The following is a 24,519-nucleotide window of genomic DNA, read 5'->3' on the forward strand; positions in this document are numbered from 1 at the left end:
GCCGCCGCCGCCGCAGCCTCCATTGTTGCGGCCCGGCCCGGGCCCGCCGCCGCCGCCGCCGCCGCCCATGGAGCCACCGCCTGCGCCCGCCCGCTGAGCGCGGCCCGGGGGCCGGTGAGCGCGGCCGGAGGGAGGGGAGGGAGGGCGGGCGGCCGGGGAGGGGGCGGCGGGGCGGGGGGCCCGGCCCGGCCTGGCCTCGCCTCAGCCCCTCGGCCCCCCTCAGCCCCGCTCGGGCGGGCGACGCCATGGGCGTAGATTTCGACGTGAAGACTTTCTGCCACAACCTCCGGGCCACCAAACCCCCTTACGAGTGTCCGGTGGGCACCTGCCGTAAGATCTACAAGAGCTACAGCGGGATCGAGTACCACCTCTACCACTATGACCACGACAACCCCCCTCCGCCCCAGCACACCCCCCTGCGCAAGCACAAGAAGAAGGGGCGCCAGGCCCGCACCGCCAACAAGCAATCGCCCAGCCCCTCCGAGACCTCCCAGTCTCCGGGTCGTGAGGTGATGACCTATGCCCAAGCCCAACGGATGGTGGAGGTGGACCTGCACGGTCGCGTCCATCGCATCAGCATCTTCGATAACCTCGACGTGGTGTCCGAGGACGAGGAGGTTCCCGAGGAGGTGCCCGAGAACGGGAGCAATAAGGAGAACACCGAGACCCAGAGCGTCCCTCCCAAATCCGGCAAGCACAAGAACAAGGAGAAGCGCAAGGACTCCAACCACCATCACCACAACGCCTCAGCCGGCACCACCCCCAAGCTCCCCGAGGTGGTGTACCGGGAGCTGGAGCAGGACACCCCCGACGCCCCACCTCGCCCCACCTCTTACTACAGGTATTGTCCACGGCCGGGGCGCGAGGAAGCTCCCAGGCAGCTCTAGCTCCTGCCCTGGGTCTGGAGGCGGAATTGGCCCCGCTTCGTGCAGGCAGCTTGTCCGTGGCTCGTGGAAATGGCCTCTATCTGCCTCTCCCGGGTCCCGCGGAGCTGGCCATCCCAGGGCTTCAGCTTCTCGGAGCTCTGTCTGACGTTGCTCCCTGGTTTTGAGGGGTCCGTGCGCCTGCAGAGCGTTCGGTCGCTGCTTAGGTCGTTGCCAGCAGTTGTATTGCTGTGCTCTTTCCTTGCTGGGACGGCGGGTACAGTTATAACAAAAAATGAATGTGTCTTCCTGCCTTCCCCACCGCTCTTCAGAGGTATTCTGGGATAGCTCTAGAGCCCCCCAGCACCAAGGCTCACCTGTGAGATGTGTGTGTTTGCGGGCTTCATGTGTCTTTGGTGTCCTGCGGTTTTTCCATGAGTGGTTTGGCGAGTGCCATTGCCCAAAATAATACCTCGAGCAGGGAGTTAATACTGAGCCGAAGTAAGGCTCGTGAGGGTGCCCCTGCCGTCCGAGTCACTACGTGCCCTGAGAAACTGGCACCGTGTTCCAGGGACGGGTGGTTGCTGTCAGTCGCTGGAGCAGCAGCCCCGGGCTTCGAGCACTTTCCTCTCTAAATAACATCCCCTCACCTGCAGCTGGGAGCGAAAGAGAAGGGGGCACAGAATTAACGAAAGCTGGTGCCTCCGTGCCTGGTTGCTGTTGTGTCTTGGGCACGAGGCCTCTGTCTCCAGAGCACCTGGCACCTGCTTGGTGGCTCGTGCAGGCTCCTGTCTTGCACTGATGAGTCCCCAAGGCCCGTACCTCGCCCGTCCGACGAGTGTTATTTCGTCTGTGTCGTGCGCAATGCGCTGTTGCGTCGCTGCACTGCTCAGGGCACAGCAGCACCTCCCGCTTCTGCACGTTCCTCCCTCATCCCTGAGTTTTTTATTTTTTACTTATGGCTTGGCTGTAGCGTTTAAACATTCCCTCAGCCATGGCCTGCGGGAGTTAGGGTTCAGCAGCTCCGAGATCCCACCGGCTGTGCCCTCACCCTCCCGTGCTGTCCTTCCAGGTACATCGAGAAGTCGGCAGAGGAGCTGGATGAGGAGGTGGAGTACGACATGGACGAGGAAGATTACATCTGGCTGGACATCATGAACGAGCGGCGGAAGACCGAAGGCGTGAGTCCCATTCCCCAGGAGATCTTCGAGTACCTGATGGACCGGCTGGAGAAGGAGTCCTACTTCGAGAGCCACAACAAGGGGGATCCAAACGCCTTGGTGGATGAGGATGCCGTCTGTTGCATCTGCAACGACGGGGAGTGTCAGAACAGCAACGTCATCCTTTTCTGCGACATGTGCAACCTGGCCGTGCATCAGGAGTGCTACGGGGTGCCCTACATCCCGGAGGGACAGTGGCTCTGCAGACGGTGCCTGCAGTCACCCTCGCGAGCCGTGGACTGCGCCCTCTGCCCGAACAAGGGGGGGGCCTTCAAGCAGACGGACGATGGGCGCTGGGCACACGTCGTCTGTGCCCTCTGGATCCCGGAGGTGTGCTTTGCCAACACCGTCTTCCTGGAGCCCATCGACAGCATCGAGCACATCCCGCCGGCGCGCTGGAAGCTGACCTGTTACATTTGCAAGCAGCGCGGCTCCGGGGCTTGCATCCAGTGTCACAAAGCCAACTGCTACACTGCCTTCCACGTCACCTGCGCCCAGCAGGCCGGGCTGTACATGAAGATGGAGCCCGTCCGGGAGACAGGGGCCAACGGTACCTCCTTCAGCGTGCGCAAAACCGCCTACTGCGACATCCACACGCCGCCGGGCTCTGTGCGCAGGCTTCCCGCCCTCTCCCACAGCGAGGGGGAAGAGGAGGACGAGGAGGAGGAGGAGGAGGGGAAGGGCTGGAGCTCTGAGAAAGTGAAAAAAGCAAAGGCCAAGTCTAGGATCAAGATGAAGAAGGCACGGAAGATCTTGGCGGAGAAACGAGCCGCAGCACCCGTGGTTTCTGTGCCCTGCATCCCCCCGCACAGGTACGACCCACCGCCCTCCCTTGGCTGTGGAGAAACTTCTCCCTTTCTCCGTGCCTCGTCTCCTGCTTTCCACGTGGGCATTATCTTGTTCCTCTCGTTAGCTTTTCGCGCAGGTACTTTTCACTTTGTTCTTGCAGAGGGCTGTTGGTGGTTTCCTCTGGGAGTCTTGCAGAGAGGCAGGGCGATGCGCTGCCCCGCAAAGGTGTCTGGGCCCTCGGCGGGGCAGGAAATCGCTGCTGGTAGTTTAACGGCAGAGAACCAACTTGGCCGGATGCGTCAGGAAGCAGCTGGGGGTTCCCAGCGCTCCTTTCCTGTTGCGCTGACCTCATGCACCGGAATAAACTGGGGAGGGAGGGGGGGGGGCTGCTCTCCTTTCTGCTGGGGTTTGTTTTCTCCCAGGGCTGTGCTGGGGAAAAGAGGGAAGTGTGGGAGCGATGCAGGCCTGGGAAGTGGGCTAACCCCGGGGGTTGTTTTGGCTCTGGAGCAGAGAGGTCTCGTATCGGGATCCCTGTGCCCTGCTGAGCGCAGCTCATCCATTCCGGCAACCGCTTACCCCTGGCTGGGCTTCCTGTGTTTTGTGCTGGTCGCAGGCAGCAGCTCTGCCTTGGCGTTGCCTGTCGGAGCGGGGCCGGGCGGCAGCGGGGCACAGAAAGCCTCTGCACAGCTGCCTGCAAGGGGCAGCTGGAGAGGACCGGGGCTCCTGCCTGCCGAGGGGCACGACTGGCGTGAGGTTGGCTTCGCAGCACGACGGCAGCGCAGGTGTTGTCGGGAAGGTACTTGAGGCCTTGCCAGGGGTTGTGCGTGTTTCTGTCGCGCCCCGACCCTGAGGGCTCGCAGGAAGGCGCAAACACCTCGTAGCTAAAGGTGTAACCGTCATGTGTCTCGCTGTGATCTGATCATTGGGCTGGCATGCAAATCATGAAACAAGAGCATCTAAGAGCCTTGCCAGAATTTGTCAGTGTAGTTTATAACTCTGGGTGTCCTCGGCAGCGTGCAAAAGCACGTAGAAGCATCTTAGGATGGTTTTGGATCTTGCTGTCACCCTGCAACAGGCATCGCGCGGCTGAAGCGCAGGTTGGGCATGGAAGCGTTTGCCTTCATCGTTGTGAGCCACCAGCCCTGAGCTGCTGAGCTCCCCTCCTCCCCGCGGCGGGAGCTGTGCCGGGGGTGTAACCCCGTGATGCCCTGGCACCGTACCGGCCAGCCGGGCGAGCATGGCTGTGACAGTGCAGGGACATGGGACCGCTGCTTCCCTGCGGACCCTCGAGACTATCTCCCGTGCGGTCAGAGGGGAGCATGCAGAAGCCGTGGGCTCTGCTTTCTGGGCAGCGTTCTGGTGACTTGTGGAGGCAGGTCTCTGCTGGCTTTTTGCCACAGTCTGTTTGCGTCCTAACCTTATGTTTTTGGTCACTCAGGGCTTGCTCTGTAGCCAGAGCCTCTTTTCTTATGTGCGGACGTGTTGGCAGGCGGTTTGTAAGCTCTTGCTGCTGTCGTTGCGCTCGCAGTGAAACCCACACTGAGCTAGAAGCTGTTAACCTCTCCCCAGGCCTTCCTGTTGGGATTAATTATTCTTCAAGGGCTGTTGCCAGAATGCCAAATGTCTTCCTGTGGGAGCTGTGCTTGGCCGGCGACGGCACATGAGCCTTCTCTCCCCAGCCTCTTCAGCTGAGGCTGATGCAGGTTGGGTCATCCCCTGCAAAGAGCTGTCCCTGTGAGACGTGGAGATGCTGGGGGTTCGTCCCTTCGGCTCCCCGCTAGCAGCGCATCTCTGTCCGGCTTTGCTGAACGAGGCTGTCCCAGCCCCTCCAGGCTTTCTGCTGTGGTAGAGAGCAGGAAAATCCCTTTTGTGGTGTTTTGGGCTGTTTAGGGTAATCCTTCATTAGCTCGGATAGGAGCTCTGTTGTGCTCATGCCTTCTGTTCCCTCCTCACGCTTTGCCAGGTTTGGCCAAGTTATGGGCTCCCTGGGGCTCGAGTTTGGTAGCGTTTGGCCAGGGCCTTTGTCACCGTGAGTGGCCCTCAGCCGGGTACGTAACGGTTTTGGGATAGCAGCGCCGTAACGCTCGCGGTCTCGGGGACTGTGGGAGCTGTTAAAGGTCCGGCCCCCGATGCGGCTGTGTTGTACCCCAACCTGGCGCAGCCTGCCCCAGGCTTTTTTGCCTGAAAATTGGCAGGAGGTAGAAAGGAAAAGTCTGTTTTGGAGAGGCAAGGCTGGATGTTTCCTGGCGTCCTCTGTCGTGGCTGACTCGGGGGGGGGCGGCTGCCCTGCATGACTTAGTGTTACAGAAATTCCTGCCGCGGGAAAGGGTGTTCTCTGCCCGAGGAGCTTCTCAGCTACTCTCGCGTGGCCTTGCTGCTACGTCCCCCCAGCCAGGGCTTCTCCTGCAGTGGCCAGGCTTGCCTTGTTGATGGGATCTGTGGTTCCTCTCCCTTCTTCAGGCTCAGTAAGATTACAAACCGTTTAACCATCCAGAGGAAGAGCCAGTTCATGCAGAGGCTGCACAGCTACTGGACACTGAAGAGACAGTCCCGCAACGGTGTCCCTCTACTCCGCCGCCTTCAGACACACTTGCAGTCACAAAGAAACTGCGACCAGGTAAGGGCTGCTTGTTGGGGTGCCGCAGGGAATCCTGGCTGCGTGCGCATGCTTCCTGCGCCTTTGGAGCTGTGGGCTCAAAGCCTTTGCTGCATGCGGTGCCTGCAGGTGCAGAAGGGGGCCAGGGGTACGAGCTCCCGGATGAGGAAAGGGCAGCCCCAGCTGCTTTTGCTGCTTCACCTTCCCCTCTGCTCTCAGCATTCAGAGATTTGCCAGGCAGCGACGCCACTGGCAGCCTGCCACGGGAAGGGAATCCTGCCCTCTCATGCTGCCGCGCAGAAGTTAGCTCCTTCCTCATGCCCGCGTTTAGCCGGTGGCGATGGTAAACCTGTCAGAAATGGCTCTAGTCTGAGGCTGCTGTGTCAGCGAGTGTTGAGAGAGATGGCTGGAGATCTCCAGAAACAGTCTGGAAGGAACCAAGGCCTCGCTTCCAGTTTCTGAAACCGCTCCAGGAGCACTCCCTGTGGGTGCTGCTTCCAGCCCACTGTCTGCCTCAGCCCTTAGTCAGCGCTTCACAGATGTGGAGTCTCTGGTGCCAGAGAGGAAGATTTTTCTTCTGGCTCCCTGTCTGAGCTCTAATTCTTTCTTTCTGAGCCCTTTGAAGACTGTGACCGAGCAGGGCTTTCTCCTGCCTTTGCCCCCTATCATTTTTTTTATTTGCTGGAGAAGAGTTGAGACTGCTTGTGCTCATCTTTGGCTACGTCAGAATAAAAGTCAGTGGGTTTTGGTGCTCCAGAAGTGAAAGAAACCAGAGCCGTGTTCCCTTTTTGCCCTTTTGCCCTTTGCCGGAGCTCTGAGCAGCAGCACAGACCCTGGTATTGTTGATCTGTGGTCTTGGGCAGCTGCAGGCAGTTGGTCAGGTTAGGAAGAGTATTGCCAGAGGCTCGGGATGTCCGCCTCGCCGCATCCTAAGGGCTTAGCGACCAAGGAGCAGGTACTCAGCTCCGGCCAGAGGTCGGACTGTTTCTGAGGCACCCACCTACGTTACAACAAGGGAACCGAGACCTTTGCTGAACCAGCAGCTCAGGCGTGCCGGTTCCCTTTGCCAGGGAAGAGCCCCAGCACATGGTCAGGAAGGTGGAGATGGGAACACATCTCCTGTCGGCTCACAGTCTCTGATGTTCCCGCAGAGAGACACTGAGGATAAGAACTGGGCCCTGAAGGAGCAGCTGAAGTCATGGCAGCGCCTCCGCCATGACCTAGAGCGCGCACGCTTGCTGGTGGAGCTGATACGCAAGCGGGAGAAGCTCAAGAGAGAGACGGTAACGATTGTTTGTCCCTCTTCGGGGAGCTGCTGGGGTGGGCATGAGCATGGGCTCTTTAGAGTGCTGTAGGGCGTGTGCCGGGGCCCCCTCGGCCGTGCTGCGCCCTGCCCCGGCGGCTCTGAGCAAAGGTGGCTGCTCTGCAAGGCTGAGATGGGACGCGCAGGTGCTGGAGCCGGTGTTAGACCTCCGCTCCCCAGAGACGGGGGTGAGGTGCAGCCCCCGTCCCTCGCGCGAGGAGAGGCGTCGCTGTCCCGCAGGACTGCGCCGCTGCTCCCTGGGGACTGTCCCCGCCGCCTGGCTGCCAGGCAGGGGGCTCAGCCCCGCTCCATTCCTCTGTTTCAGATCAAAGTGCAGCAGGTGGCACTGGAAATGCAGCTGACCCCCTTCCTCATCCTCCTCCGCAAGACGCTTGAGCAGCTGCAGGAGAAAGACACGGGCAACATCTTCAGCGAGCCGGTCCCTCTGTCTGAGGTAACAGAAATCTACGAAGTAAGAACCCCCTTCCCCAGATTTCTACTTCACTCAAACTTGTCCCTTGCTCGTGCCAAGGGCTGCCCAGGGTGCTCTCTGCTCCGGAAGCTCCCCCGGGCAGCCTGGTGCTGGCTCGCACCTCCCAGCACCGCTCGCCCAAGGTGGGTGTGCAGCGATGCCTCTCCTGGGTGAGCTGAATGCAGAACAGCTGAGCCGGTGCCAGCCGGGAGCACAGCACTCGGCTCTTCCTCTGCGCGTGACGCTGGTAACTCCCCAGCGTCTGTGAGCGGCTGGGGATTCCCACCGGGAAAGGCAGAATGCCGGCCCTTGGCAGGTGGCACGGTTTTACCTGTCCTCTCGTGAAGGCCTCTGCTAGGTGACAGACCGAGCACAGCACAAGAACGGGTTTGACCCCCAGACTGTCACTGCTGGGGGCAAGGGAAGTGATTCCTGAGACCGTCACCGAGTCCCCGCCTGGGGAGGTGGGGAGAGGCCGCGCTGGCTCTGCACGGCTCTGGCAGCAGGTCGGCACGGAGTTGTCTTGGCAGAGCTGGGGAGGAAGGCTGCGCGGTCACACCTGCAGCCATTGCTGCCGCCTGGAAGGTTCTGTTCTACCTGTCTGCGCTCACCCTCACCCCCGGGAGCTGCACTTGCAGCTTCCTTCCCCGGGGAATGCCGTGTGGTGTTCTGGATCGCAGCTGCCCGCAGACAGGAGGAGAGGACGGGATGCTGGCATGTGCGCTGGAGCCTTAAAAACACTTCGGAGTGCGGATCTGCTCTAACATGTTGAGTACAGCACATGGGCTCCCTAGTCCGGAGGCGTTACTGTTCCTCAAGCTGCAAAAGCAGACGGCGTTCCCCGATGTGCATTTGGGCAGAACACAGGGAGCGATACCGGATTCCTCTAACGACTCTTTTCTTGGAGCAGGTAATGCTGACTGATGGCTCCTGAGCTCTTAGCTCTGGCTCTTTCCTCATGCAGGTCCCAGACTACCTGGATCACATCAAGAAGCCGATGGATTTTCAGACAATGAAACAAAACCTGGAAGCCTATCGCTATCTGAATTTCGACGACTTTGAGGAGGATTTCAACCTGATTATCAACAACTGTTTGAAATACAATGCCAAAGACACAATCTTCTACCGGGCAGCCATCCGTCTGCGGGAGCAGGGAGGCGCCGTTCTCCGGCAGGCTCGCCGACAGGCGGAGAAGATGGGCATTGACTTTGAGACAGGCATGCACTTCCCCCACTGTGTAACGGTGGAAGAGGCTCAGGTCCAAGACATCGAGGACGGTGGGTACTCATCCCCTGTCCCAGGGTACGAGGGCTTCTCAGAGCTAAAGCCTGGGCAGAGTCGGGGCACCTGGGGGTCTGTTGGAGCCACCTCCCACGGGAGGTTCAGTCGGACGCCAGGGCTGTGTGTGCCCGCTCCCCGGAGAGGTTGGGGGCTTTGCTAGCCAGGTACCTATCGGCCCCATTGGATTGGTTCTAGGCAGTGGCTTGTCTGTGTGGCCTGCCAGTCCGTTGGTCCCTCCTCCTCCTCTTGGTCAGAGGAGGGGGCTGCCTGGGACGTGGGTACCGTCACTCACCCCGTCCCCAGCACTGGCTGTGAGCTGCCGAGGCTCCCGCTGTGCTGCCCGGCTGGAAGGACTGACTTCTCCTGGTCAGAGCTGTGTGCTCCCCCGCTTCTCTCCCCAGCTGCGGGCTTTGCTGGCTGCCACGCAGCTCCTGGTACCCCTCAACCAGATCTCACTGCCTCCGCGGTTGTAGATCTGCTTGTCTCTGCTGGGCAGTGGGGAGCACTGCCAGGAGCAGCTTGTCAGAGGATCCCTTCAGGGTCCCCTTTTCCCTGCTCCAGCATAGGATGGGCTCAGTCAGGGGAACTTCTCCGCTCTGTAATGCTTCAGGATCCCCTTGACTCTTGTTTTTGCCGTTACCACCCCCTTTCTTTTTCCTGCTGTGTCCTTGCCCCAGCCGATGGGAACCCTGGTATTCTCTGAGCTGCTGATCAGCCTGCCTTCCCCTTGCTTCCCACAGGGCTCCTTCTCCAGGTCTTTTAGGGTAACTTCCCTTGTTTACAGGTGTTTGGTACTGTGTCAGCTACTTCCCTCCTGTGGGGAACCTGGATTGCCCCATGCCCTTGCACGTAGAGGAGCTCCAAAGAGTTCCCGATTTCTTTCATCCACCTGCTCCTCTTTGTTCCCCCAGAAGATGTGCGGCTGCTGCTCTCAGAGAATCAGAAGCACCTGCCCTTGGAGGAGCAGCTGAAGATCCTGCTGGAGCGGCTGGATGAGGTCAACGCCGGCAAGCAGAGCATAGGACGGTCCCGCCGGGCCAAGATGATCAAGAAGGAGATCACAGTCCTACGGCGGAAGCTCGCTCACCCGCGGGACCTGGGCCGAGACGGGCTGGAGCGGCACGGTTCCTCTGCCAGGGGAGTCCTGCAGTCACACAACCCCTGCGAGAAGGACCTGCAGACAGACAGCGCTGCCGAAGAGAGCAGCAGCCAGGAGACTGGCAAAGGTACTGGTCCCACCAGAATACTGCTGGGTTTTTGGGAGAACCACCTCTGGACAGGCTGGCTGGGGGAGAGGCCGCCCTGCCAGGCGCCTCCCGAGGCAGGAGGGCTGCGCGGGCAGCGCCCCACACACGCCTCGCTCTTTGTTCCTCCTTAGGAGGGCAGATGGTCTCTCGGGGGGCTGTCCCTCATCTCCCGTTCCCCTGCGGCGGGGTTCCTCGTGTCCCGTAGTAGGGGTGGGCGCGGAGTACAACATCTGCGCCTCCCCGGGCTCCCTCCTGGCGTGCCCATCGAGGACGGTACCCCGCTGGGTCGCTGGTAGTGAGCCGTGCCAGCCAAGCAGGGGGGATTGGTGGCCGAAGGAGGCCGCCTCCTGCATCTGGAACAGGCGCAGCCTGGTGTGCGCTTGCCTCTGGGTAGAGTCGGCAGGGCGCTGGTGTTCGCAGCTGCAGTCACGAGGTGAGCTCACCTCCCATGCAACTGAGGAACTGGAAGTCGTTCCAGAGATGGAGTGCTTTGCCCTGAGCATCCCAGCTGCGTGGTGTGGGGCGTGAGATGGATTGTTTTCTCCTGCCAGGCCCTGCCAGCTCTGTCTGCCATGCTGCCCGGTTTCTCTAGGGGCATTACAGAACAGGCTGCCTTTAGTGTCCCTTCCTGCCTGGGGGCACAGGAGGGAGCTGCAGCAGCCCTGACTGCTCCCCGATGCACCTCTGCATCCCAGTCCTGCCCCCTGAAGCACCGGGAAAAAGTGGGCTCTTCCGTAAGCAGGAAGCGTTTCAGGGCCTTTGTCTTTCAGGGGTGCAGCGGAGCTTCTCAGCTGCTGCCTGTCGTGGGAAAGGTTTGTTCCTGCTCGCTTCCTGTTCTTCCGTTGCTGTGAGGTTGCTGCCTGGGAGCGAGGAGGGCATCCCTGGCTGGTGGAGTGTTCTCCCATGTCCCTGTCTAGCTTTTACTGTCAGCAGACTGGATAGTTTGACCCTGAGGGCGCAGGCATGGCAAAGCTCAGGATGGAGGGTCTTCCAAGCTAACATTCGCGAGAAATGAAGCTGTTCCTTGGTCCTGCTGCCGTGCGGTCCCTGCCGGGTCCCGCGGGCCGCAGCTGACACCTTCTCCTCCCTCTTCCAGGTCTGGGTCCCAATTCTTCTTCCACCCCAGCACATGAAGTTGGTAGGAGGACCTCAGTGCTCTTCTCCAAGAAGAACCCTAAAACTGCAGGCCCTCCAAAACGTCCAGGACGCCCCCCGAAGAATCGAGACAGCCAGATCGCTCCCGGGCACGGGAACAGCCCCATCGGCCCCCCCCAGCTCCCGATAATGGGATCCTCCCAGCGGCAGAGGAAGCGAGGGCGAAGCCCGCGCCCCAGCTCCAGCTCGGACAGCGACAGCGATAAGTCCACCGAAGACGCCCCCATGGGTGGGTGCGGCAGCTCCCCCCGCACAGCCGGGTGGCCACAGCCCCGCCGGGAGCACGTGGCAGGGTCCCGCGCGGTTGTAACGCTCTTCTGGTGGGGTGTTTTGCAGACCTGCCAGCCAACGGTTTCAGCAGCGGGAACCAGCCAGTGAAGAAGAGCTTCCTGGTGTACCGCAACGACTGCAATCTTCCCCGGAGCAGCTCCGACTCGGAATCCAGCAGCAGCAGCAGCAGCAGCGCCGCCTCGGACCGTACCAGGTACCGTCCCCGGCCCGGCGCTGGTGCTGCCCCGGGGTGGCAGCGGGCGGCTCTCAGCCTCGAGTTGCCGGATGAGGAGCCCGTTTGGTGGTACCCATCTTGTTCTCCCTCCTGCGGCCCGGCTGCTGTTAGCTGAACCCTAGAAAGCTGTGGGGTTTGTGCCTTTTTTTTAAATGGAGAATCTAAAGGCATGAGTGTGCGGCAAAGGGCTAGTGGGGAGCATGAACCGGGCAATTCCCGCTCGGCACAGCGGCCGCTCCGGTGCCGGCCCTTCCAGCAGCCAGCTCCAGCAGGTTCCTGCCCGCGCCTCTCATTCGGCTCAGCGCGTGCCTTCTGGGTCCTCCTGGGTGAAACTGGGTGAGGGTCCGGCCGCGCCCCGGCACAAGCACCGTCCCCTTTCTTCCTGGTACCCCTGCCAAATCCTTCCCTGTGCCGAGGCCGGCGGTTGGAGCCCAGGAGCCGTGGTGTCCCGCCAGCCTGGCCCTCTCGAAAGCGTGGAAGTTCAAGGTGGCTCCTACCGCCAGCTCTGTTCCCTGTCTCCGCAGCACAACGCCCTCCAAGCAGGGCAGAGGGAAGCCCTCCTTCTCCCGAGTCAACTTCCCGGAGGACAGCAGCGAGGACACGTCGGGGACGGAGAACGAGTCCTACTCCGTGGGGACGGGGCGAGGCGTGGGGCACGGCAGTAAGTACCGCAACCGCGCCGCCGCCGCGTGCCCGGCCCTCGCTGTTGCCTGCGGGGGACGCAGCTGACTCCCCTCTCCCCCGGCACAGTGGTGCGGAAGGGCATGGGGCGCGGCGCGGGGTGGCTCTCCGAGGACGAGGATTCCTCCCTGGACGCCCTGGACCTGGTGTGGGCCAAGTGCCGGGGTTACCCCTCCTACCCGGCGCTGGTGAGTACCGCCGGCCGCGCTCTCCCGGCACCTCCAAAACCCCCCTTCCCCGCTGCTTCCCGCAGAGTGGCGTTCGGGCTCCCCGCTCCCCTCTCAGCCCCCGCCGCCACCCTCTTTTCGGCAGATCATCGACCCCAAGATGCCGCGGGAAGGCATGTTCCACCACGGCGTCCCCATCCCCGTCCCCCCCTTGGAGGTGCTGAAGCTGGGGGAGCAGATGACTCAGGAAGCACGCGAGCACCTCTACCTTGTCCTTTTTTTCGACAACAAGCGCACTTGGTAAGGCCGGGGCGCCGGGGGCTTTGGTGGGGGGGTGTGCGGAGACGATTGTAACCCCTCAAACGAGGTGGCCCCCCGCTCCCCGCAGGCAGTGGTTGCCCCGGACGAAGCTGGTGCCTCTGGGGGTGAACCAAGACCTGGACAAGGAGAAAATGCTGGAAGGCCGCAAATCCAACATCCGCAAATCGGTGCAGATCGCCTACCACCGCGCCATGCAGCACCGCAACAAGGTGCAGGGCGAGCAGAGCAGCGACTCCAGCGAGAGCGACTGAGCCGCGGTGCCGCCGCCATTGCCGCCGTCGCCGCCGCCGCCGGCCGCTCCCCCCTGCCGTATCTCAGGGCAAACGGGGCTCGGGGACCCCCAACCCGCACCGTGCAGCTGGTCTGCACCCACCGGGGACCCGGGGCCGGGGCCGGGAGGGGGCCGGCCCCCCCGCGCCCCCCTCCCTCCCTCCCTCCCGGGCCCGGTTCCCCCCCCTCCCCACGCCGCGGCTCCCCGGGATCTCGGTTCTGGCCGCCGTGCCCCGGGGCGGCCCCCTCCCCGTGCTGCCCGCCCCCCCGCCGGCCCCGCGCTCGGACGTTGTTTGTATTTATTTTGAAGGAAGAAGAAGAAAAAAAAAAAAAAAAAAAAACAAAAAACCCAAACAACCCCCAAATCTATCGATTCTTAGACCATAAAAACCTCCGCGGCGGGGCGGAGAGGTGCGGGCCGCGCTTCCGGGGTTGGGCTAGAGCGTCGCCCGCGCGCCGAGGCGGGAAGAGGGCGGGCGCTCTGCCGGCGCGGAGGGGAACTCGATGGTAGGGGAGCGGCGGGGCCGCGGTGCGGGGCCGTGCCGCTCCCCGCCGCCGCCGCCGCCGCCGCCCCCCGGGCTGCGGGACACCCCCTCCGCCTGCCCGGCCCTGTGGCGGGCCCTGCCCTGCCCGCAAGCCGAGCTGCGCCTGGACCTGGTGCTGTCGTCGGGGCAAACCTTCCGGTGAGCCGAGCCCCCCCCCCCACCCCCCCTCCACACACCGGGGGTCCCGGTCCCCGCCGTGGCCCAGCCCGGTGAGGCCCGGGCCGGCCCCTGACCGCCCCCCCCCCGCCACCGTGTGCGGCAGGTGGTGGGAGAGCAGCCCCGGGGCCTGGACGGGGGTGCTGGGGGAGCGCGTCTGGACGCTGCGGCAGGAGGGGGAGCGGCTGTGGTACACGGTGTACGGCGGGGGGGAGGCCGGGGCCGCCGCCGCCCCGGGCTGGGCCGAGACCGACCGCATCCTGAGCGACTTCTTCCAGCTGGACGTGGGGCTGGCGGGGCTGTACCGAGCCTGGGGGGCGGCCGACCCCCTCTTCCGTCAGGTGGCCGGTGATTTCCCAGGTGAGGTGGCCACGCTTGGCCCCCGGCGGGGGAACGGCCGCGGCGGCCGCCCGGCCTCCCCTCACCGCGTCCCCGCCGGCAGGCGTGCGGGTGCTGCGGCAGGACCCCGTCGAGTGCCTCCTCTCCTTCATCTGCACCTCCAACAACCACATCTCCCGCATCACCGCCATGATCGAACGCCTCTGCCGCGCCTTCGGCCGCCGCCTCTGCCGCCTCGACGCCCGGCCCTTCCACGCCTTCCCCGCCCTCTCGGCGCTCGCAGGTCCGCCGTCGCCCCGTCGACGCCGTCGCCGTCCCCACACGGCCTCGCCCACGCGTCCCCGCTGTTCCCCCCGCAGGCGCTGACGCCGAGGCCCGGCTGCGGGCGCTGGGCTTCGGGTACCGGGCCAAGTTCGTCAGCGGGACCGCGCGGGCCATCGCCGAGGGGCTCGGCGCCGAGGGGCTGCGCCGGCTGCGTGCCGCACCCTACGCCGAGGCCAGGAGGGTGCTGTGCACCCTGCCCGGCGTGGGCGCCAAGGTGGGTGCCGGGATGGAGGGGGACGGGGAGCGGGGACGGCGGCGGTGGGGGCTGACGGCGCTGCCTGGCGGCAGGTCGCCGACTGCGTCTGCCTGATGGCCCTGGACAAGGCGGAGGCGGTGCCGGTGGACACTCACGTCTGGCGCATCGCACGGCAGCGTTACGGCATGGCGCTGGGTGGCAGGAGCCTGACCCCCCGCGCCCACCAGGAGATTGGTGAGGGCAGGACCGGGCCCTGACGTGGGACCCCCCCGGGGCCGGTGCCCCCAGCACTGGCGCTCACCCTCTCTCCGCAGGCGATTTCTTCCGGGGGCTGTGGGGCCCCCACGCCGGCTGGGCGCAGGCGGTGAGTACCCCCCTCCTGGGGAACCGGGGGCTCGGTGGCCCTCGCCCCCCCACCCCGGCCGTGCCCACCCCATCGTCTCTCCCCACGCCAGGTCCTCTTCTGCGCCGACCTCCGCAAGGGCCAGGAGCCGGCCGGCAGCCGGGGCCGGGCCAGGGGGGGCAGAGGCCGGGCCAGCCGTGGGGACGGGCCCCCCTAGGGACACACCACGAGGGACAGAGCCCCCATATCAGTGGCTGGGGGGGGGAGATCACTGCGCCTGCTGCCAGCGTGGGACGTGCAGGGGTGCAGGCAGCTGCCTGTCCCCTGCCCGCTGCGTGCTTGGGGGGGAGCTGCTGCCCCGGGCAGTGAGGCTGGGGGGGGGTCAGGGCTGTGTCCAGCCCCCTCCCAGGGCAGAGCCGAGCCGAGTGGCGTTGGCCTCTTGCCTTTATTACAAGCAATAAAATAGAAACATCCGTTTGGAAAATTCTCCTTGAACATGCTGGGGGGGCGGGCAGTGCCGGGGCGGGCGTGGGGGGGAGGAGGGGGTGTGGGAGGGGGCCCGGGACACAGCCCCGAGCTGGGGGGAGGCTCCTGGGGGCTGCCCCTGCCCCACTGCAGAGCTCTGCAGGGCCCCCCAATCCCACCGTGGGCTGAGAGAGGGGGCGAGCAGGGCAGGGTGCCGCCCCAACACCGTGTCCCCCCCTGCTCTGGCACTGCAGGGCCCCCCACCCCACGCCGTGCCCACGGGAGGGCTGGGACCCCCCCGGGATACGGCTGTGCGGAGCCGTGCTCAGTCTGGTGGGAGGTGCTGAGCTCTGCTCCTGGGTGGGCGCCCACAGTCCGACCCTGCGGGGAGGAGAGGGGGTGAGAGGCTGGCGGCAGCCCCGGGGGTTCAAGATGAGGACGGGGGTTTCGGGGCTCACCGTTGCTGGTGCCCCCCGCCCCCAGCTGCTCGCCGGGGCTGGTGGGAGTCGTCTGCTCCTGGCTGGTTCCCAGCTGCAGCTTCCGCATGTGTCGCACCACCGCCGTGGCGTTGAAGGCTTGCTGCCGACCCCACAGCGTCCGTCACCCAGCACGGGGTGGCCGGGGGGAACCCCTGTACCCCCCTGACACCCCCCGCACCCCGCGCTCACCTTCCATTTGCTCTTTGCGAAGTTCTTCTTGATCTGCTCGCTGACGGACTGGTGGATGTTCTTGTCCAGGGCCGTGTCCCCGGCGATCCTGGGGCAGGAGGGGGGGTCAGCGGGGGCCCCCCTGCCCCACGGCTGCCATGGGGTGAGCCGGGGTGGGGGCAGACGGCGGCAGGTCCCCCCTTACCAGGGATGCTGCAGGGCTTGCTCGCAAGTGAAGCGCTTGCCGGGGTCCTTCTCCATCAAGTGCTGGATAAAGTCTTTGGCTGGGACGGGGCACGGGGCAGCCGTGAGCGCCTGCACCCGCTGCCGCCCCCCCAGCTACCGCGACATGGCGCCGGTGTCCCAGCCCCCACCGCCCCGGTGGTCCCGGCTCACCCGAGTCCGAGATGTCATCCCAGTAGGGCGAGTCGAACTCGTAGTCGGCCCGCAGGATCTGCTCGAAGAGCTTGGTGTCGTTCTCGTCGTAGAAAGGGGGGTAACCGCAGAGCCTGGGGGGGCGGCGGGGAGGGAGACGCTGGCCCCGGGTGGCCCCGAGGGGCCGGGTCCCCGCGGAGGGGAAGGGGACGAGGGGGGGGGTACGTACAGGATGTAGGCGATGACCCCGATGGACCAGCAATCCACCGCCTTGCTGTAGGGCTTCTGCGCCAGCACCTCGGGGGCTGGGGGGGGGACGGCAGGGGTAAGGGGGGACCCCGACCCCGGGGGGGGGACCCCAACCCCGCAGCCGGGGTGGTGGCAGCCCGCGGCAGGCGCTCACCCACGTAGCCGGGGGTGCCGCAGGCAGTGGACATGACGCTGCCGCAGCCCTCGATCTTCGACAGCCCGAAATCGCTGATCATGATCTTGGAGTCCTCATCCAGGCTGTAATAGAGCAGGTTCTCGGGCTGCGGGGAGCCGGGGTCAGGGAGGGCTGACGCCGGGGTCCCCTCCCCGCCACCGCGACGGGGGGCTCTGCGTGTGTGCGTCTCCCCACTACCGCTCACCTTCAGGTCGCGGTGGACGATGCCCATGTCGTGCAGGTACTTGACGGCGTCGAGGATCTGCCGGATCAGGGCGCTGGCATCCCGCTCGGTGTAGAAGCCCTTCTCCACGATGCGGTCGAAGAGCTCCCCCCCGGAGACCCTGCAGGGACGGGCAGCGCTGGTCAGCACGGCCCCCCCCAGACCCCCCGGACCCCTCTGACGTCACTCACAGCTGCATGATGAGGTAGAGGTGGGTGCCGCTCTCGTAGATGTCATCCAAGGCCACGATGTTGGGGTGCTTGATCCTGGGACGGGGGGGAGGCGTGGGGGGGTGAGGGGGCTCCCGGCTGCCCCCCACCCAGCCCCCACCGGACAGGGAGCAACTGAGCTCGGCCCCGCGGGGCGTCACGCGCCGCCGGCTATTTTGGGCACGGCTGATAACACCCAGCGATGGGTGCTGGCAGCGGGGAGCCGTGCTGGGGCGGGGGGGGTGGGGGATCGTGGAGCGGGACCCCCGCCCTGGCGCTGGGACAGCCCCTACTTGTGGAGGACGGCGATCTCGTTCTCGATGCTGGTCTCCTTCCCCTCCAGCGCCTTCTTGGCGATGCACTTGATGGCCACCAGCTTCCGCGTCGCCTTCTCCTCCGCCAGGACCACCTCGGAGAAGGCCCCCCTGGGGGGGGGGGACAAGGGGTGAGCCAGGCAGGGGTTGCCGCCGGCCAGAGCTGCCAATGCCGCGCCACGATTGCCATGGCGACGGGCAGAAAGTCCAGCTATTTATAGGAGAAAAGCGAGCGGGAGCCGCCCGCCGGTATGGCCGGGCACGGGCCCTGACGGGGAGAGGGTGCCCGGCGTCTCCTGGCGTGGCTGCACCATCCCCTTATTAGGCCGGATAAGGCCGTGGTGCTGCCGGCAGCCCGCGGTGGAGCCGGGCTAGGCACAAGCCCCCAGGTGGGTTTTGGTAGTCCCGTGCCATCCCGCAGCACCCAGGGCGAGCAGGGACACCCTGCCCGGCTCCATGGGTGCCCCGGGGGCCACCCGAAGGCCGAGGTGCCCGGTGGGTGCCAGGGCAGAGCCGTCGGCGGTGCCCAGGTGGGGCAGGTGCCGGGCAGCGTGCTCGCGCCCCGCCGGGCCCTAAGCCTTGCCGTAATTAACCTGCTAATCCAGCCTAAGAGCCTTACGGTGCTTTGGGCACCGCCGGGCAGCCCTCTGCCAGCCGGGGGACCACCATCGGGCACCCTCGGCGTGGTGTGCGGCGCAGCGGGAGGGCTGCCGGCACCGGAGGGAGGTGGCGGGCAGGGCAGGCAGCACCGCAAACCCCTGCCCGTACCCCGCAGCGAGGGCCCTCGTGTGCCAGCCCGGCGGCGGCCCCGGCCTTGGGTCAATATTTGAGCTGGCGCGGTTCCACGCGGCAGGTTTGGCAAAGCCGGAGGGAGCCGGCTCCGTCGCCGCAAGTGGGTTGTCACCGGTGTGTGTCCCCCGCCCCGCTGCCTGCGACTCACGTGCCCAGGACCTCTCGGAAGTCGTAAATGCGCCGAATGTCCTCGGTCCTCTTCTTCCAGCTGGGCCCATCCTGCCCCAGCGGCATGGCGGCCCGTGGGGGGGCCACCCACTCCCACCTGTGACACGAGTGGGGAACGTCAGTGTAAATGGGGGGGGGGAAGCCGGGATACCGTGAGGCGAGGGGACACTGGGGTGCCGGGGTGCCGAGGGGATGGTTGTCACCGTGGGGTGATGCCTCCGGCTCTGCGGCTAGCCCCCCTACCCCACGCAGGAGGCTTGGCGTGGGGTGCCCCACGGGGGCCACACGCTGGGCCCCTTGCTTTGCCCGCACGCCCCGCGCCCGCCCCGGCGGGCGCGGGGCGTGCGGGCAAAGCGAGGGGCAGAGGCACACGCGTGACTGCGTGGGTGTCCCCACCCGCGATTCCCGCAGGCACGCCAGCTGGTACAGCCGCGCCGGGCGGGACACGCGTGGGAGCAGCGTTGCGCTCGCCGGGTGGTTTCTCCTCCCCCCCCCTCCACCGTTCGGGCTGTGGCGTGGGTCCCGTTTTTCACGCGTGGGCCCCGCTTTTCACGCGTGGGGACGCCGCCCTCGCCCCCGCCCCGCCCTTACCGACGGCGCTGCGGCGGCCCCGGCCCGGCGCGGAGCGGCGGTGACTCCTCCCGGCCCTCCCTGACGTCACGGGGAGGGGCGGGGCCACGCCCTGACACCGCCAATAGGAAGGCGGGTGGGCGGGGCTGGCCGTGGAATGGGACACGCGCGACATTCCCATAGCGGGACGGAGGACAGACAGACACATACCCCCACTCCCCCCCCCCTCCCCAACCCACCCAGCTCCCCCCCACCCAGGACCGGCAGGACCCACCCATGCCCACCCCCACCCATGACAGGGCTGTCCCCACGCCCCACGGCGTCCCCGAAGCCACCACACCACCGCCTGCACCGGGCTGCCTTTATTCCCCACGCAGCAGAACCCCACCGGTACATGGAGAGCCCCGGCCCCCCCGAACCCCCCCCCCCGCCCCTGCCCCTCCCCACCCTGGGGGCCGGGATCCCCCACCCGTGACCGTGGGGAGGGACAGGGGACCGTGGGAGCCGCACCGCAGCGGCCACCACATCCGCTCCCCGCGGCGGCCCGGCTGATGTCACCCTCCCAAAATAACAGGGGGACGTGGGAGCGGAAGCCGCCGGCTGGGCGGGGGGGGTGCCCCCCCCCGCACCTCCCTGGGGTCCCCAGCCTGGGGTGGTGACAGCAGGGGACAGCGAGGGGACCGTCACCCGCGTCCCCTCCGTCCCACGCCGGCACCCTGCGGGTGACGGGGGCACGGCCACGAGGCCGGTCCGCGGCAGAGTGGGGGTCCTCGGCCCCCCACTACCCGTCCAGCAGCTTGAGGATGCTCTCCCGCTCCTTCAGGGTCTTCCAGGCCTGGTCCTTCTCCTTCTTGGTGGGCGTACGTTTCTTCTGCCGGGCGGCCATGATCTTGCGGAAGGCGTCCATCACCTCGTTGTCGGCCATCCGGACGCGCTGCCGCAGCTCCTGCCGGTGCAGCTCCTCCTTGGCCAGCCTGGGGGACACACACACACACCCCCCCCCGGGGTGTCGGTCCCCGCCGGGCAGCGCCCCTGCCCGCGCCCGTCCCCGCCCGCACTCACCGCAGCAGCTCGTGCTTCTTGGCGCGGTTGTGGGCGCTGAGGGCCTTCAGCTCGGCCTGCCTCTTGCGCAGCTCGGCCAGCACCTCGTCCTCCGAGTCCTCGGCCGGCCGGTCCTCCGACTCCAGCAAGCCCTGGGCCACCAGCTCCTCCTTGATCCGGCCCTCCAGCGACTTGGTGTGGGGAACGCTGCCGGGGCGGAGAGCGGCCGCTGCCCACCGTACGCCGTTTTCTCCCCGCCGAGTCACCGGGGCAGAGAAGCCACCGGCGTGTTCGGCGTCCCCACGGGCAGCGCCGAGCTCCAGGGCCCCACCTCAGTTGCTCACCTGAAGGGTTTGTTCTGGCTGCGGGGAGATGTGCCGGCGCCGTCGGCTCCTGAGTCCTTGCCGGCGATCTCGGGGATGGGGGAGTCCTCGACGGGGGAGATGATGTTCTCCTAGCGATGGGAGGACAAGGGAAGGGTCACTGCGCTGGGCCGTGGGGACGCTGACCCACGGGGCCGGGTGACGGCACGGCCCCACAGAGCCCCCTCACCTCCACGAGGGCCTGCAGGAGACGCTGCGTCAGGGGCCCGAAGGGACACCCGTCCTCCGGCTGCTCGTGCTGGGCCTCCGACTTCTTCAGCAGGGCATCAACGTCTGGGAAGAAGCGGGAAGGGGGAAAAAAAAAACCACCCCAAACACGCAGGGGTGAGCAGCGGGGCAGGGCAGCCTCTACCCCGCGGGCGCGGGTGCTCGCAGCCCCTCCGGGCCCTTTACACCGGGCAAAGGCGGGCGGGGACGGAGGCACCTTTGGTGTCCAGCTCGGTCAGCGGCCCCAGGACGCCTTTCTTCTTGTCAGCAGCAGCCGCCGCCCGGGCTCCGTCCTTCTGCTCCTCCAGCAGGTCCTCCTGGGCCCAGCGCTGGGAGTAATGCTTCCCCAGGGGCGGGATCTGCGAGAGCAGGGCTCGGCACAGCTCCCGGAGCCCCCCGCCTTGCCTCCCGCCACAGCATCGTCCCCGGGCAGGAACGCTCGCCGTGAGGCGCGGGAGGGGACGGAGCAGCCGAGGGCTGCGGGGGAACGGGGAGAGAGGGTAGGGGATGGGTGAGGGAGGCACTGGGCGGGCTCAGGAGTTTTTCACCTTGTAATGTTCAGCCTCATCCTCCGGCGGCTTGAGCAGCTCCTCCAGGACTCTGACCTCCTCGTTGGTGAGATCGGCACAGTACGGCTCCACCGACGCCCAGAACCTGCGAGGACGGATGAGGTGTGAGGGAGAGCTGCGGGGGACCCCACGGGAGCGGGCACCCCCTCCCTTCCCCCCGGGGCACCCCTTCCCTCCAGCTGGAGGCAGCCCTCGCACCAGGCGCCACAAGGAAGGAGACGGATGATCCCAATGCCCCCCAACACCCACGCACCTGTTGGGAGCATCATTTTTGGGAATGCGGGGCACGTCAATGGGATCATCCTGGAACTCGTATTCCTGGATCTTGGGCTGCAGGTTCTTGGATTTGGGCCGGCCGGGGCCAGGCCCGGTCCCGTGGCCCCCTTTGCCCTCCAGCTTCTGCTTCTTGGGCTTCCCATGCTTGACAGAGGTGCCCACATCGTGGTCCTTGCTCAGCTTCAGGAACCGCCGGTCACCCTTCTTGTCCTGCCAATCCGTCAGGATCTGGAAGAGAGCGACGCCTCGTTGGGTCCCGCACCCGGCGCTGGGCAGGGACGGACCGGAGGCAGCCCCTTTCGGCGGGAAGGAGCGGGACGGGGAGCCACCCTACGGCTGTGGTGCCGGCACCTGGGTCTCGGCCTCCAGGACGCGGAGGCGGCGGCTGGCGGAGGAGAGCAGTGTCTCCAGCTCCAGCTGCAGCGTGTCCAGCTCCTCGATGCCGATGCCGTCGTCCTCCGAGCGGGCCAACACGGCCGTGTAGCGGGGGCACACCTTCACGTGGTCCACCGACTTGAAGTCGTGGAACTGCAGCGGGCAGTCCTTCAGCTCGCTCATGGTGGCGGGCACGGCGGGGCACCGAGGAGGGGGGTACGGGGGAACTGAGGCGGGCACGGGGGGCTATGGGGGAACCGGAGGAGACAGGGAGCGGAGCGGGGGGCTACGGGGAGCCGGGGCGCTGAGGGGAACCGGGGCGGGGGGGACGACCGGGGCGCTGAGGGGAACCGGGGCGGGGGGGATGACCGGGGCGCTGAGGGGAGCCGGGGCGCTGAGGGGAACAAGGCGGGGGGCGGCACCGGGGCGCTGAGGGACACCGTGGGGGTCTGCACCGGGGGGGGCTCGGCACCGGGGCGCTGAGGGACACCGCGGGAGGCCCGGAGGGCGCCGGCGGGGCAGCGGGTGCCGCGGGCGGGGGCGGCGGGAGCGCCGCGGGGCCGGGCTGGGCCTAGGCCGCTCGCCCCTTCCGGCCCCCGTAGGCGGCCGGCGCCCCGCCCCGCGCTCTCCCATTGGCTCAGCCGCGCCCAGCGCCCGCCGCTCATTGGTCCGACCCGCTCTCCATCTCCCTTCCCTAATATGGAAGCGATGACATGACCGTACCAAGTGCGACGGGGCGCGGGGGGGACCGTGCGGCATCCCGCCGCCGCCACGGGCCGCCGCCGCCGTGCCCGCTCTCCATCCCCGCCGCATCTCCGCCTCATCCCCGCTCTGTGCCGCCGTGAGGCCACTCCGTCGCCTCCCGAGCCCTGAATCGCGGGGTGGGGGCCTTCCGCCTCCCCCCCTCTCACCGCAGTGGGAGTTCCCGCGCATCCCGGAAGAGGGGACCGGCCACTTCCGCCTGCCGGGACCGGACCGCAGCCGCCACCATGGTAGGGTGGGGGGCGCTGGGCCGCGCCGGGCCGGGCGGGCATGAGATGAGGGGGCCGGGGGCGGCGGCAGCGGCGTGAGCGGGGCCGGGGGGGCTGCGGGTCGGACGGCGGGGCCCGGGGCCGGGGGCTGACGCCGCCGTTTCCCCACAGACCGCAACGCTGCGCCCGTACCTGAACGCGGTGCGCGCTACGCTGCAGGCCGCGCTGTGCCTGGAGAACTTCTCCTCGCAGGTGGTGGAGCGGCACAACAAGCCCGAGGTGGAAGTCAGGTACGGGGGAGGGAGGGGAGGGTGCACCCGGTGGAGCTGTGCTCCGGCCCGGCTGCCCGTCCCGGGGTGCCGCGGTGCTGCCGGGCCCCGCCGCTTTGCTGGGTGCAGCCTTGGTCCCAGGGCCGGGGCCGGCAGGGAGCGGAGGAACTGCGGGGAGGAGGGGGATCTAGCTTGGGGTCTGCCTTGGGGATTGGAAAGCGTCACGGAGCAGCACGAAGCAAAACCTCGGCATCTCTACGATTCCCCCCGTGCGCTCCCCGTCCCCGCTTTTGCCCAGTGAATGTTTCCTTCTGAGTCAGGCCTGCCCTTCCTCTGCTCGCAGGAGCAGCAAAGAGCTGCTGTTGCAGCCGGTGATCATCAGCAGGAACGAGAAGGAGAAGGTCCTCATCGAGGGCTCCATTAACTCTGTGCGCGTCAGCATCGCGGTGAAGCAGGTGAGGCGGGGGGCGCGGGCAGGGGGCTGGCAGCTCGCGCCTGGCGCAGGGGAAGCTTCACTTCCCTTTCCTCTCCTCAGGCCGACGAGATCGAGAAGATCTTGTGCCACAAATTCATGCGCTTCATGATGATGAGGGCCGAAAACTTCTTCATCCTGCGCAGGAAGCCCGTGGAGGTGAGGCGGTGGGGGCAGAGCAGCTCCCGGCTCCGCTCCTGGCACCGGGGAGCTCTCCAGTGCGGAACTGGGATGCGAGGTCGCGTGGTTGGTGGCCTCAGTGCTCATCCCCGGGCCGCTTCTCTCTTCCCCAGGGCTACGACATCAGCTTCTTGATCACAAACTTCCACACGGAGCAGATGTATAAGCACAAGCTGGTGGACTTTGTCATCCACTTCATGGAGGAGATCGACAAGGAAATCAGCGAGATGAAGCTCTCTGTCAACGCCCGGGCCCGCATCGTGGCGGAGGAGTTCCTCAAGAACGTGAGGCTCTGAACTGGCAGGAGACGGACGGGTCCCTTATTTTGGGAGCGGGGTGGGGGCTCCAACCCGCCGGGAACCTCATGGGGACAGAGGGGAGGACGCCCAGGAGAGCTCGCACCCCCTTTGCTCATCAAGTGCCAGCTTTGAGACCCCCAGAGCGCGCTCGGGGGCGGGCAGTGGCTGGGGGGGACGCAGCCCTTTTGGTGGCCGCTGTGACGGGACGTGCGTGAGCGGTGGCTGCCCTCGGCCTCCCTCCCCGGTGACAGGGAGGGCGCCGAGGGCCGGAGGAGCGCCGGCGGGCAGGGACTGACGCCTGCCTGTCTTCTCCTCTCGCCTTTCAGTTTTAGGCCGTGGCGCAGGACCCTGTGGCTCCCCAACGCTTGTGCCCGCCGGGCACCGTGCCCGCTCCCCCCGCCGACGGCCGGGCCGTGCTGGGAGCAGCCCCCCGCTTGCGGCAGAGCGGCCCCGCTCGCTGCTGATGTCTCGTTTCGTTTTTTAAACGGTCTCGTTTGCTGTAACTGCCTCCTCCCGC

The 24,519-nt window shown here is 66.4% G+C and overlaps 5 protein-coding genes across 11 annotated transcripts; 3 read left to right on the forward strand and 2 right to left on the reverse strand.

The window, feature by feature from the left end:
- The first annotated feature begins 24 nt into the window (after positions 1-24).
- BRPF1 (bromodomain and PHD finger containing 1) lies at positions 25-12,985 on the forward strand. Of its 7 annotated transcripts, none has more exons than XM_087743466.1 (13): positions 25-841; positions 1,936-2,895; positions 5,333-5,489; positions 6,620-6,751; positions 7,097-7,243; positions 8,208-8,520; positions 9,436-9,750; positions 10,868-11,155; positions 11,263-11,410; positions 11,956-12,092; positions 12,182-12,300; positions 12,425-12,579; positions 12,647-12,985. In XM_087743466.1, the coding sequence occupies exons 1-13, from the start codon at positions 246-248 to the stop codon at positions 12,849-12,851; spliced, it is 3,672 nt and encodes a 1,223-aa protein (XP_087599592.1). In that variant the 5' UTR covers positions 25-245; the 3' UTR covers positions 12,852-12,985. The 7 variants fall into 7 exon arrangements, with proteins under 7 accessions (XP_087599592.1, XP_087599595.1, XP_087599593.1 ...); XM_087743469.1 differs by having other exon boundaries at positions 12,668-12,985; XM_087743467.1 differs by having other exon boundaries at positions 9,439-9,750.
- A 261-nt stretch (positions 12,986-13,246) lies between these two features.
- Positions 13,247-15,161, forward strand: OGG1 (8-oxoguanine DNA glycosylase). Its single transcript, XM_087743485.1, has 7 exons — positions 13,247-13,553; positions 13,678-13,931; positions 14,014-14,193; positions 14,270-14,448; positions 14,523-14,664; positions 14,745-14,794; positions 14,886-15,161. Exons 1-7 carry the CDS (start codon positions 13,375-13,377, stop codon positions 14,988-14,990), a joined length of 1,089 nt encoding a protein of 362 aa, XP_087599611.1. The 5' UTR covers positions 13,247-13,374; the 3' UTR covers positions 14,991-15,161.
- Positions 15,162-15,199: 38 nt separating this feature from the next.
- CAMK1 (calcium/calmodulin dependent protein kinase I) lies at positions 15,200-19,088 on the reverse strand. The gene is made up of 12 exons (XM_087743492.1): positions 18,982-19,088; positions 18,371-18,487; positions 17,410-17,541; positions 17,099-17,173; positions 16,890-17,028; positions 16,664-16,790; positions 16,490-16,565; positions 16,282-16,394; positions 16,091-16,169; positions 15,907-15,994; positions 15,697-15,817; positions 15,200-15,619 (listed from the first exon to the last, which is right to left on the reverse strand). Exons 2-12 carry the CDS (start codon positions 18,454-18,456, stop codon positions 15,564-15,566), a joined length of 1,092 nt encoding a protein of 363 aa, XP_087599618.1. The 5' UTR covers positions 18,457-18,487; positions 18,982-19,088; the 3' UTR covers positions 15,200-15,563.
- Positions 19,089-19,385: 297 nt separating this feature from the next.
- Positions 19,386-21,994, reverse strand: TADA3 (transcriptional adaptor 3). Its single transcript, XM_009469845.2, has 8 exons — positions 21,788-21,994; positions 21,414-21,664; positions 21,140-21,245; positions 20,809-20,950; positions 20,554-20,657; positions 20,346-20,455; positions 20,023-20,208; positions 19,386-19,934 (listed from the first exon to the last, which is right to left on the reverse strand). Exons 1-8 carry the CDS (start codon positions 21,992-21,994, stop codon positions 19,742-19,744), a joined length of 1,299 nt encoding a protein of 432 aa, XP_009468120.1. The 3' UTR covers positions 19,386-19,741.
- Positions 21,900-24,505, forward strand: ARPC4 (actin related protein 2/3 complex subunit 4). Its single transcript, XM_087743493.1, has 7 exons — positions 21,900-22,027; positions 22,728-22,803; positions 22,954-23,072; positions 23,395-23,506; positions 23,587-23,682; positions 23,817-23,987; positions 24,329-24,505. The coding sequence occupies exons 1-7, from the start codon at positions 21,993-21,995 to the stop codon at positions 24,332-24,334; spliced, it is 615 nt and encodes a 204-aa protein (XP_087599619.1). The 5' UTR covers positions 21,900-21,992; the 3' UTR covers positions 24,335-24,505.
- Positions 24,506-24,519: the final 14 nt, after the last annotated feature.

The sequence above is a fragment of the Nipponia nippon genome, unplaced genomic scaffold (genome assembly GCF_047370975.1).
Source record: "Nipponia nippon isolate SJK-2023a ecotype South Korea unplaced genomic scaffold, ASM4737097v1 scaffold_9, whole genome shotgun sequence".
NCBI classification, from domain to species: Eukaryota; Metazoa; Chordata; class Aves; order Pelecaniformes; family Threskiornithidae; genus Nipponia; species Nipponia nippon.

Bases quoted from the DNA above. Each gene is read 5' to 3' on its own strand.
- TADA3 (XM_009469845.2), bottom strand. From the start codon at position 21,994: ATGAGCGAGCTGAAGGACTGCCCGCTGCAGTTCCACGACTTCAAGTCG. The intron at 21,246-21,413 runs GTGCGTGGGTGT...CCGTCCTCGCAG, and splicing joins AAAAATGATGCTCCCAACAG to GTTCTGGGCGTCGGTGGAGC. The intron at 20,209-20,345 runs GTGAGCAACTGA...CCGCCCCGGCAG, and splicing joins AGCCAGAACAAACCCTTCAG to CGTTCCCCACACCAAGTCGC.
- ARPC4 (XM_087743493.1), top strand. From the start codon at position 21,993: ATGGTGGCGGGCACGGCGGGGCACCGAGGAGGGGG. The intron at 23,073-23,394 runs GTACGGGGGAGG...CTCTGCTCGCAG, and splicing joins AAGCCCGAGGTGGAAGTCAG to GAGCAGCAAAGAGCTGCTGT. The intron at 23,683-23,816 runs GTGAGGCGGTGG...TCTCTTCCCCAG, and splicing joins TGCGCAGGAAGCCCGTGGAG to GGCTACGACATCAGCTTCTT.
- CAMK1 (XM_087743492.1), bottom strand. From the start codon at position 18,456: ATGCCGCTGGGGCAGGATGGGCCCAGCTGGAAGAAGAGGACCGAGGAC. The intron at 16,791-16,889 runs GTGAGCGGTAGT...GGCTCCCCGCAG, and splicing joins TCGTCCACCGCGACCTGAAG to CCCGAGAACCTGCTCTATTA. The intron at 15,818-15,906 runs GTGAGCGCGGGG...TGGGGTCGGCAG, and splicing joins TCGCAAAGAGCAAATGGAAG to CAAGCCTTCAACGCCACGGC.
- BRPF1 (XM_087743466.1), top strand. From the start codon at position 246: ATGGGCGTAGATTTCGACGTGAAGACTTTCTGCCACAACCTCCGGGCC. The intron at 2,896-5,332 runs GTACGACCCACC...TCCCTTCTTCAG, and splicing joins CCCTGCATCCCCCCGCACAG to GCTCAGTAAGATTACAAACC. The intron at 5,490-6,619 runs GTAAGGGCTGCT...ATGTTCCCGCAG, and splicing joins CACAAAGAAACTGCGACCAG to AGAGACACTGAGGATAAGAA.
- OGG1 (XM_087743485.1), top strand. From the start codon at position 13,375: ATGGTAGGGGAGCGGCGGGGCCGCGGTGCGGGGCCGTGCCGCTCCCCG. The intron at 13,932-14,013 runs GTGAGGTGGCCA...CCCCGCCGGCAG, and splicing joins GGTGGCCGGTGATTTCCCAG to GCGTGCGGGTGCTGCGGCAG. The intron at 14,449-14,522 runs GTGGGTGCCGGG...GCCTGGCGGCAG, and splicing joins TGCCCGGCGTGGGCGCCAAG to GTCGCCGACTGCGTCTGCCT.